The following is a 9978-nucleotide window of genomic DNA, read 5'->3' on the forward strand; positions in this document are numbered from 1 at the left end:
GTTATTTGTGCTCACGGCGTACCTAAATGTTATTTCTGGTCTCTGTTCGCTCTCGTACGTGTGGACCTCAATCTGTGCTGACTGGATGCACAAGGGGGTGGCTCACGCGGCGATGGAAAAGCGTGCAGAGAAGCAAAGCGTTTGGAACAAGCAACTTGCGTGTATCGTTACGACAATAGAAAAGTTTGCCCCACCACCACCGACAGACCCGCACTGCCTCGACGGTGGAAGTGTGTAAATGACTTTCTGAGACGCTCTTTTTCCCCCCTCCTGCTGTGCACTGTGCACGCGGCACAAACCCACATGCGCGCATGCCATTTGTAATGTTACGACGAGACATGTGTGGGATGTGGCCTTTTTGACGCTCCCACTCAATTGGGCGCCTGACGCCTCGCCTCCCCCTTGCGCGCTGCTTCACCTCCTCGCTTTGCTCCTCTTGCCGTTCCCAGAAAGCCATCATATCTATTTCTATTGCCTACGACTCGAAGATGTACCCAACGAGCTATACGGACGGGCGCCTTGACAGCACCCTCGGGCAGCTGCGGCCGCTCTTCAAGAAGGCCTTTGGCGTGCAGGGTGAGTGCGACGTGGAGTGGATTCTCTTCACCTTTGCCCCCGGACGGGTCAACTTCATTGGCGAGCACGTCGACTACATGGGCGGGTACGTCTGCCCCGCCGCGGTGGGGGACGGCTGCCACATTCTGGTGGGCCGCGTGAAGCACTTCACCGACGACAAGCTGCGCTTTGCCACCACCCTCGGTGAGTTCTTCGAGCTTGACAGCCTCGGCGCGTCGCAGCACGACAAGGCGTGGACGACCTTTATCCGCGGTGCGGTCTCGATTCGCCTCGCCCACCACGGCGTAAAGCTTGGCGCCGCGCCTCTGAAGGGGCTCTGCATGATGATCCTCGGAACGCTCGAGATGGGGGCTGGCATGAGCGCCTCCGCCTCGTTCGGTATCGCGCTGCTCAACGCGCTGAGCACGACGATCACCGGCCGCTACAAGCACCCCCGCCTGCCGCCTGGGCGGCGCTACTCCGTCCTCCCCCGCGAGTCGCCCCACGATATGATCGAGCTTGTGAAGCAGGGCCGCCGCATCGAGACCGACTTCTGCGGTGCGCAGGTTGGCATCATGGACCAGTTCGTCTCCGCCTTCGCCGTTGCGAACAAGTTCTTGGTGCTTGACTGCACCGCGCTGACGTACAAGCTCTGCGACATCACACCAGTGACAGGCGACGACGCCTGCTTCCTCCTCATCGATTCGATGCTGAAGCACGACCTGATGGGGAAAACGGCGGGGACGTACAACACCGTGCGCAGTGACCAGGAACATGCACAGGAGAAGATCTCAAAGCACGCCTTGGGCGGAGGTTCCTTCACATTCACCGAGCTTGTGCGTGACCCAACCAAGTACGCCTCTGACGGTAACGCTGTCCGCTTCATGAAGTCGTGCCAGAAGCACCTTTCCCGCAGAGAATTCGACCGCGCTTACTACAACGTCACCGAGCAGATCCGCACGCGTGAGTTCATCGCCCTCACGGATACGAGCACCGGCCTGTCGCACGAGGAGCGGTTCAGGGAGGCGGGCCGCATCCTCAACGAGACGCATGAAGGCTTGAAGACGCTTCTGAAGGTCTCGACGGAGGAGCTGGACTTCATTCATGAGATTATCAACAAAAACAGCGACGTCGCGGGCGGACGCATGATGGGCGGCGGCTTTGGCGGCTGCATCATCCTGCTGCTCAAGAAGCGTGCCGTGGACGAGGTGGTGCGCGAAGTTCGTGAAAAGTTCAAGGCGCGCTTTGGCGTGGTGAACAAGGTCTACCCCGTGGTGATGGGCGACGGCGCCTTTGTGGTGTCGTTGGCTGCCGATAACAAGCGCGGTAGCAGCCTGTAAGCAATTTTTTTTATTTCCTCTTTTTTCAAAAGCGACAAAAGCACCAAAGCTTGGTGCTTTAGCTTCAAGACGGATGGGTCAAATAAATGGGTTGTTTTCCTGATGAACTCTCATGTTTATTTGATTCTTGGTTTTTTTTATTGATTATGACTTGTAAAAGGCCACAACATTGGTGGTCAGCGCGCGCGCAGTTTTTTTTTTTTGCGTGTATTTTGTGGTTTTGTTTGTTTGTCCTCTAGCCATACTGGTTTGCCGATACTTTCCACGGATGGTGTCGTTGCGGTTCCGGACCCCAAAGTGTGTGACTTTGCAAGCTCAAAGTATGTATGGCTTTTGTTGAGGAATTTATGAAGCAAAAGTTTCTAGGTGTTTGTGTTTTTTAGTAAACCGTTCCTGAAGAAGGATTTCATCCGCAAAAGGTGTAATTGTAGTTTTATTGATTTTTTGTTTGTGTTTTTTTTTTCGTTCGTCACGTTGATAGACTTGTCTTTCGGGAAAGACGTTTTTGCTGCTTCGAAACTGGTACTTTGGATATTGCGCCGCTCAGGGCATCAAGCAGAATTGTTTTGGTTTGATTGTTTATGCCCCCCCCCTGCTTTCTGTAAAAGGCTTTTTGTTTCCTGATTTTTTTTCTGGTATTTGTTTGCTGCAGCCGCGTATTATTAGCATTATTGTTATTTGTGAGCGACTACGGAAGTTGCGGGGTTGCAAGCGTACCCCTGTTGATCACAGTTTCGTGATGCGTCTGTGCTTCCACGCGGCAGAACTATTGCCTTCTTTACTGTCTCTCTTTTTCTCGGAGTCATTAGCCAGTACGCGGTGATGGATAGTTCGCCTCGGGAGAGCCGCCTCCTTGTGTTCAGGCTGTGCGTTATTTGGGGGTTTGTCATCGGTTCTTGGGCCGTGTTGCAGGTTGCCACACCCCTCGTTCTGAAGGATATAGTGGGAAAGGATGTGGCGCCGACCTGGCAGGGAGTCTTTACAGCCACGACGGCAGTGAGTGGAATGATTTTTTGCGGCCTCGCCGGCCACTACTCGGATCGTGTAGGCCGTCTTGAATTTCTGACCCCGTGGATGGCTTTCTTTTTCCTCACGACAATCCTTGTTGTCTTCAGCGATATCACTGGCTCAATTTACATGCTGTGGGTAGCCCGAGTTGCCGCGATTTCGATCCCTTCGACCATATTGCAAGCCTTTTTCTCTGACTATCTGAAAGGAAACGCGTTGCTGGAATCGTTTGGGTATCTTGGAGCGACGTTTGGTACTTCGATGATCACCTCCTCCATTATGTGTGGGATGATTAGTTGGTATTATTCCCGTGTTGCCGCTTTGGTTTTTGGGGCGTGTCTGGCAGGCATTGCCATGCTGCTCACCTTGGCGGTAAAGCTTCCGGGTCGGTCGAAATTTGCTTCTCCCACCGTGGAGGCCAAAGCGGAGTCAAACACTTTGTTTTCCTCGTCTGGTGGTTTAGCCAGCAGTCTGTCTACCATTTATAGGGATGCGCTGTTGCGGAATCTTATCTGTGCTCTTGCCTTTCTGCGGGTTGGTAACGTGACCACCCACATGATGCTCGTACTCTTTGTGGACTTCCGCCTCGGCTGGAAATTGCCGGAGATGAGTCTAATGGTTGGTGTCTCCGCCATGGTCGCCGTGCTGTGTCAACTCGCTGGTGTCAGGTTTGTGATTTCTAGCGATATTGTTCTGCCGGTGCTCTTTATTGTATTGGCGATGCTTCCGCTGGTGACGGCGGGCTACGCCATGGCGATGACAGGTCCTCAGATGTACATTGTGTCTATTTTGGGCTCATTGACAACGATCGCCTCCACCATCTTTAACGCGAAGATCACGGCAATTGCCTCGGATAATGGTGTGGCTGGTTTGGCGCTGGGATGTGTGGGAACCCTGCAGAATATATTAGAAATTTTTGTGGCGCTCTCTTTGGGACGACTTCTCTCGTGGTCCTTTAAGACTCAGCCGCGCACGCACATACTGAGCGGCCTTCCTTTTATTATTAACGGGGCCTCCTTAACCCTCGTCGTGGTGATTGTCCTCTACTCCCACAAGCGCTACGGCCGCGGGAGGACATCTTGGGTGGAGGGTGTACATGTGGGATGAGTATCTCGCAATGTATGCTCACAATACGGTGGCGGTGTTACAAATTTGCCTCTTTGCCGGCGTGATTTGCAGTAGAATAGGAAGGGTATATAAATAAATAAAAATGTATGCGCGTATGTGTGTGTGTATATATATATATATATATGCATAATGAAGTTAATTTGTTGTTGTTGTTTTTTTCTTGTCGCGTAGTGTGTCGCTGCGTATGCTTCAATGCAAGCGGGGGTGCTGTATCTTGGAATTAGACCCCGGGCAGATTACTTCCTTTGCCGTTGTGGATGTAGACTGTTGTATCCGTGAATGTATCTGGGCGCATTTTGTTTTGCTTTCAGTGTTTTATGCCTTGCATTTGCGTTGGCGCTCAGCCACCCCCTTTCTCTCCCTCTTTCTTTGCTAGAGACACGAACGAATTCCTCCCTCCAATTTTGCGAATCGTGTCTTTTTTTTTTTTCTTGTATTTCCATCGTGCCTTGTTCTGCGCCTGTGCGGGTACAACTCTAACTGCACCGAGCCCCATCTGCTCCGAACTTCTCGGCCACGACGAGAACATGTTGACGACGGCAATGATGATCCCGCGTTTGGAGGGGAAAACGTAGCAGCACCTCAGCCTCTTTATTTGTGCTATTGTTGGTATTATCGTTGCTTTTTCTTGGTTTTCCTTCACTTTCGTAGGGCAGGGCAAGAAGCATACTCTCATATATTCATCGAAAGAGGGAGAAACATACGCGCGCGGTTTCATTCTTCCTTTTTTGTTGTTTGTTTGCTTTCTTCCTGCTGAACATGCTCCGTTGCACCTCTGCTTTGGCGCTCAGGTGCTGCGCTGTGGCACGCTGCACGGCGGTGCCAACCCCAACCCCCGTGACGCTTCTCTCGGAAGGCGAGCAGATGCTCGTGGAGACCGTGCGTCAGTTCGCGGGGCGCGTCATAAAGCCACGCGCCCGCACGATGGACGAGACAGGTGTAATGGACAAGGCGTTCATCAAGGAGCTCTTTGGGGCGGGGCTCATGGGCATCGAGACTCCTGCGGAGCACGGGGGCGGGGATATGTCGTTTTTTTCGAGCATTTTGGCCATCGAAGAAATTGCACGCGTGGACCCGTCGGTGTCAGTATGCGTGGATGTGCACAACACGCTTGTGAATAATGTTTTTTTTCGGTTTGCGAGTCGCGAGCAACAGGCGCGGTTTCTGCCAGATCTGGCATCCTCATGTATGGGGTGCTTTTGCCTCACCGAGGCGGAGAGTGGCAGTGACGCTTTTGCTCTCAAGGCCCGTGCAGTAAAGAAAGGGGACCGCTGGGTGATCAATGGGACAAAGATGTACATTACAAATGGTGGCCATGCGGATATTTTCCTTGTCATGGCCAACGTGGATCCTTCCAAGGGGTACAAGGGGATCACCTGTTTTGTGGTGGACAAGAGAAAGTCGCCAGGGGTACACGTTGGCCCTCCCTTGAACAAGCTGGGCATTCGCGCCAGCTCTACGGTTGAGATTAACTTCGAGAATTGTGAAGTGCCGGAGGAGAACGTTATTGGGGAGGTTGGCAAGGGCTACAAGATTGCCATTGGAACCCTAAACGAAGGTCGTATAGGAATAGGCGCACAAATGGTCGGCATCGCGCAGGGTGCGATGGATCTTGTCATGCCATACTTGTTCCAGCGAAAGCAGTTTAACACGCACCTCGGCGATTTTCAGGCGCTGCAGATGCAGTACGCGCAGTGTGCCACCAACACCTGGGCGGCGCGTCTTATGGTGTACAACGCGGCACGAAAAAAGTTGAGAGGTGAGGACTTTGTGAAGGATGCCGCCATGGCAAAGCTCTTCGCCTCCCAAGTGGCTGAAGAAACGGCCAGCAAGGCGGTTGAGTGGGCTGGTGGCATTGGCTTTACGCGGGACTTTGGCGTTGAGCGCTTCTACCGTGACGCCAAGGTTGGCGCCATCTACGAGGGAACCTCCATCATTCAGCTGCAGACCATCGCCAAGGCGATCAAAAAGGAATATGAGTAATTAAATAGGGAATTTCTCTTCCTTGTCGTTCGTTACCTCGTATATATACATATATGTGTATATATCCCTTTTGAGCAAGCGAACCTCGTTTCGTGAATATTTTTTTTTCGTATATTGTCGCTTCCTTGAATGCACATGTGTATATTTTTTCTTCTCTTCTTGCAATCGGAGCTGAAAGCGATGGGCAAGTGGAGTCCGGGCAAATTTCCCTGAAAACAGAGGCCTGCAGCCAAAAAGTCTGGGAAATTTGGGCCTCACTTCCACCATCAATGCAGTCCTTTTTTTTTTTGTTGAGGATGGGGAAGGGGGGTTCTCTTCTCTATGGACCTCCAGATGTACTCTCTTCACCTTGATCTCTGTTCCTTCGCGGCTGAGTCGTTCGCACGCGCTCTCACTCACTCACTCACTCTCTGTCTATATATTTGGGGAAGGACGCGTGACTGCGTTGGCCCCCGTTATGCATTTGTTCAGCCTCATGGGGCCGGTTTGGTGTTGGTGGGGAGTCGCACTGAAGCCGTTCCCCGCTCTCCCTCGTTCGGTGTGCGCTCCGAGGGCCCCCCTCAGCAGCCCTGGCGTCAAGCTGTTGTGTGCGTTGCGCCAAGGCGTGTGGAGGCGCTCGATGAGGTCCCGTTAACAACACGACAGTCCAACCGTAGTTGCCTCCGTCCATGCATTCCACTTTGATGTGTGCGTTTCTGTGTGGTGTATTTTCAGATGCCAGCAGCTTCGCCGTGGGTGCATCTGTGACTGCCACTTGTTTCACGGAACTCACCCACGTTCCTGCTACGTTTTGTCGCAGCTCTCACCTCGTCGTTATTTGCGCTTGTTTTCTCTTCCGCTCTGGCTTTGCTTCTTTATCCCCCCCCCCCCCCCTCTCCTCTCCTCCGTTTCTCACCCGCTTAGGGAGCAGCCCCGCTTGAGTTTCGGCACCCGTGTGGCCGCGATGGCGTCACGTGACCGCACCAACGAGTTTCTGCAGTATCGTAGCGTTCGGCCACGGCACCCCGACGCGCAGCGGCTGCTGGATGAGGAGGAGCAGCTGCGCAGCGTCTACGTCACGCCGCTGTGGGTGGAGAAGATGGACGACGTCCGCGCCATAGAAAAGAGGATCCAGGACCAGATGGAGGTCCTCGAGGGGCTGCGGCGCAACCACCTCAAGATTGAGTTCAGCTCCGCCCGGGATGAGGGCGAGGAGGAGGTGCGGATTGAGCGCGCCCAGAACGTCATTGATAGCCTCTTCAAACAGTGTGAGAAGGTCGTCAAGGAGCTGGAAACCGCCTACATGCGCGACCTCCCGGATAGTGGCACCGATGTGGAGCTGAGTATTCTTCGCAACGTAAAAATGTGCCTCGTGAATGAGATCAACAACATCAGCAAGGTTTACCGCGAGCGGCAGCGGCGGTACATGATGGATGTGAAGAAGCAGCAGGCGGTGGCCCAGCGGTGGGCGGGCGGCGAGCATCAACGCGTCATTGAGCAGCAGCTGGAAGCGGACGCCGTGATGGATCAATATCTTCAGAAGGGCATGACACAAGAGCAGGTGGAGACCATTTTGCTGAACCATCATATGGTGGATGAGCGGGTAAAGGAGTTTGACAGGATATATGCGTCAATCAAGTCCTTGCATGACATGTTTAAAGACATGAACACCCTTGTCATTGAACAGGGTGCCGTCATTGACCGCATAGACTACAATATGACGATTACACACGCGCGCGTGCAAAAAGCTAGGGCGGAGCTGCAAAAAGCCGCCGAATATCAACAAGCAGGGGGTTTCAAAATTTGTGTCTTGTTTCTAGTTATTCTTATCATTGGCCTGCTGCTTGCCCTGCTCGTGAAGGCGATGGTTTGATGCTGGAACTACGAGCGGTGTGAGGGGAGAAGGAAAAGGGATGGGAACGGAACAGGAAGGAAAGAGCCGCACGTTGCTCATCGTTGCTTTGTGTGTATGTGTGCGTGTGCGTGTGCGTGTGCGTGTGCGTGTGCGTGTGCGTGTGCGTGTGTGTGGCGCGCCAACAGTGTCTTGGGTTATTCAACCCTTTTGCATGAACGAACGTCAGTATTAGCAAAATGACGAAAGCAAGAAGTAAGAAAAGAAAAGAACTGAACGTCCCATGCATGGTTTGTGTCTTTTATCGTTGCTGCCGCCCTGCCTACCTTCTTGCTCTGCCTCTCTCTCTCTCGAGAGAGAGAGAGACGGAGGTGATGTGGCTACTCTCTTGTGCTTGGCATTCAGCCCTTTCTGGCGCTTCTCTCTTCTTCTTTGCTTTGGTTGTGCCCCCCCGCCCCCTGCATCTCCTCCACAACACGGCGGTCGCTTCGTCGTTGTGAGCAGGACGCGGTGCGGCACCGCTGTCGCCGTCACGACTTTGCAGAGCTCTCGCCTTTGCGAGCGCAACTGCGATGCACCAAAGGCGCCCCCAAGCAAACGAAAAAGAAAAAGAGAAGTGACACGGCACGTGCTACCCTCGAGACATGAACTTCCTTCCCCTGTACAGGTCGCTGTTGAAGCGAATTCACGCCGCCCAACGCCATCCGCACCACCTGCAGGATATCCGCTTCATCCTTTCCTACCCACCTGTGGACACCAGCTCCTCCACGCTCACCAACTCTCGCGGGAGCTGCGACTGCAACCTGCAGCGGCGGCGGCAGCACACGGGCCCGTCGCGCGTTGTTCGGGTCTGCTGTGAGGACCTCCGTCGTGCGCTGCTGTCATCCACAGGCGCCACTGACGCTCCCTCGACGCCCCCCGCTTTGCCTCCCGTTGCGCAGCGGTTTATTCACCTCCGTGAGTTGGCGTGGCTCAAGACGAGGCTGGAGAAGATTTCCAGTGAGACAACGCAAAGAATATTGCGGGAGGCAGAAAGAGTGGCATCTGAGCTCAACGAAGATGACTTCCTCGACGATGCCGTTTTCGCTGCGAAGGACCCCGCCACAGCTGGAGACACGGACGATGCGTCGAGGCCTCACAGTGACGCGGAAGGCGACGTGGGGGCCACCGGTGTGGCCTCAGCTGGGGAGCTCGGACCCAGACGGGAGATGTTTGTTTTGCGACATCTCGCCCCCTTCCCCCTGGCAAAAAACTACTTAAGTTCCTTTAAAATGGATCCTTGTGCCATTGCGGCTGCGGCTGCGAGCAATGAGCAGCTGATAAATTTCGTGCGGCGCCACGTTCCGCGTCGTGTCGAGTGCCGCAACGCGGATCTCGCCCTCACGGTGTCGGTGCGCCCGTTTGATGCAGCTCTGCAGGGGAGGCCCGTGGCGACGGGGTCTCCCTTCTCCCAGGCCTCCCGTTGCTTCATGTTGCAGTTTGGCTTGCAGCCGCACGATCCCACGGCCCGAATAGAGGTGGTAAGCTCTTATTTTCTGCGGCTTGATGTCGCGTCCTCTGAGCTCCTTGAGGACGTCGGCTACGTGCATGCGGCCCACGTGTGGAAGCTGGCCCAGGAGCCGTTTAGAGGAGGTGGAGAATGCCGCGGCGACACGGAGAACAGCGACGGTGCGGCTGCCGCTGAGGAGGAGGATCACCGTCAGAGTCCAGATGAGGCGGAGAACGAAGAGGCATCGCCGCGGTTTGAGTTGAGCTTTGTAAACCCCACTGATAATCCGATGGTGATGAAGGGGCAGTTGTACTACGTCTTGCGCACCGACGGCGACAAAACACCCGCGTGTGAGCTTCCCGTGCGTGTCATCTCCTTTGGGCATCTTCTCATGTTTAACGGCAACGAATGAGGTGGGGATACCTTGCGGAAGAGAAGGGGGGGGGGATAAAAAAAAGGGGGGAAAAAGAGAGGGGCGGTGAGCCTTGGAAGGAGGAAGCACCCTCGCATTCCTCGCCAGACACATGATACACGCAAGGACGTAGATGGTCTCACATTGATTTGTATTTATAAAAGAAGCTCCTTTCATGCAATTATTCGTCATATATATATATATATATATATATATATATGTATGTGTGTGT

At 53.9% G+C, this 9978-nt stretch overlaps 7 protein-coding genes across 7 annotated transcripts in view, besides 9 other annotated features; 6 read left to right on the forward strand and 1 right to left on the reverse strand.

The window, feature by feature from the left end:
* The window catches only part of Tco025E_06825 (uncharacterized protein), a gene marked incomplete at both ends in the record, with an annotated part of 546 nt that extends 520 nt beyond the window's left edge, over positions 1-26 (forward strand). The window contains one exon of the mRNA XM_029373693.1: positions 1-26. This exon is cut by the window's left edge and continues 520 nt beyond it. Within this exon, the coding sequence (XP_029226190.1) occupies positions 1-26 (26 nt within the window).
* A 41-nt stretch (positions 27-67) lies between these two features.
* Tco025E_06826 (uncharacterized protein) lies at positions 68-457 on the reverse strand (the record flags this gene model as incomplete). Its single annotated transcript, XM_029373694.1, has 1 exon — positions 68-457. The coding sequence occupies one exon, from the start codon at positions 455-457 to the stop codon at positions 68-70; it is 390 nt and encodes a 129-aa protein (XP_029226191.1).
* A 31-nt stretch (positions 458-488) lies between these two features.
* On the forward strand, positions 489-1895 carry Tco025E_06827 (putative galactokinase-like protein; the record flags this gene model as incomplete). The annotated part of the gene is made up of 1 exon (XM_029373695.1): positions 489-1895. One exon carries the CDS (start codon positions 489-491, stop codon positions 1893-1895), a length of 1407 nt encoding a protein of 468 aa, XP_029226192.1.
* A 192-nt stretch (positions 1896-2087) lies between these two features.
* Positions 2088-2127: a microsatellite.
* A 199-nt stretch (positions 2128-2326) lies between these two features.
* Positions 2327-2358: a microsatellite.
* Positions 2359-2717: 359 nt separating this feature from the next.
* Tco025E_06828 (putative transporter) lies at positions 2718-4010 on the forward strand (the record flags this gene model as incomplete). Its single annotated transcript, XM_029373696.1, has 1 exon — positions 2718-4010. One exon carries the CDS (start codon positions 2718-2720, stop codon positions 4008-4010), a length of 1293 nt encoding a protein of 430 aa, XP_029226193.1.
* An 86-nt stretch (positions 4011-4096) lies between these two features.
* Positions 4097-4136: a microsatellite.
* Positions 4137-4155: a microsatellite.
* A 16-nt stretch (positions 4156-4171) lies between these two features.
* Positions 4172-4195: a microsatellite.
* A 595-nt stretch (positions 4196-4790) lies between these two features.
* On the forward strand, positions 4791-6014 carry Tco025E_06829 (putative acyl-CoA dehydrogenase; the record flags this gene model as incomplete). The annotated part of the gene is made up of 1 exon (XM_029373697.1): positions 4791-6014. The coding sequence occupies one exon, from the start codon at positions 4791-4793 to the stop codon at positions 6012-6014; it is 1224 nt and encodes a 407-aa protein (XP_029226194.1).
* A 40-nt stretch (positions 6015-6054) lies between these two features.
* Positions 6055-6079: a microsatellite.
* Positions 6080-6404: 325 nt separating this feature from the next.
* Positions 6405-6426: a microsatellite.
* Positions 6427-6957: 531 nt separating this feature from the next.
* Positions 6958-7866, forward strand: Tco025E_06830 (syntaxin; the record flags this gene model as incomplete). The annotated part of the gene is made up of 1 exon (XM_029373698.1): positions 6958-7866. The coding sequence occupies one exon, from the start codon at positions 6958-6960 to the stop codon at positions 7864-7866; it is 909 nt and encodes a 302-aa protein (XP_029226195.1).
* Positions 7867-7964: 98 nt separating this feature from the next.
* Positions 7965-8017: a microsatellite.
* Positions 8018-8489: 472 nt separating this feature from the next.
* On the forward strand, positions 8490-9746 carry Tco025E_06831 (uncharacterized protein; the record flags this gene model as incomplete). The annotated part of the gene is made up of 1 exon (XM_029373699.1): positions 8490-9746. The coding sequence occupies one exon, from the start codon at positions 8490-8492 to the stop codon at positions 9744-9746; it is 1257 nt and encodes a 418-aa protein (XP_029226196.1).
* A 190-nt stretch (positions 9747-9936) lies between these two features.
* Positions 9937-9966: a microsatellite.
* Positions 9967-9978: the final 12 nt, after the last annotated feature.

The sequence above is a fragment of the Trypanosoma conorhini genome, assembly GCF_003719485.1.
Source record: "Trypanosoma conorhini strain 025E chromosome Unknown Tco_14.4_contig_00484, whole genome shotgun sequence".
Classification (NCBI taxonomy): Eukaryota; Euglenozoa; class Kinetoplastea; order Trypanosomatida; family Trypanosomatidae; genus Trypanosoma; species Trypanosoma conorhini.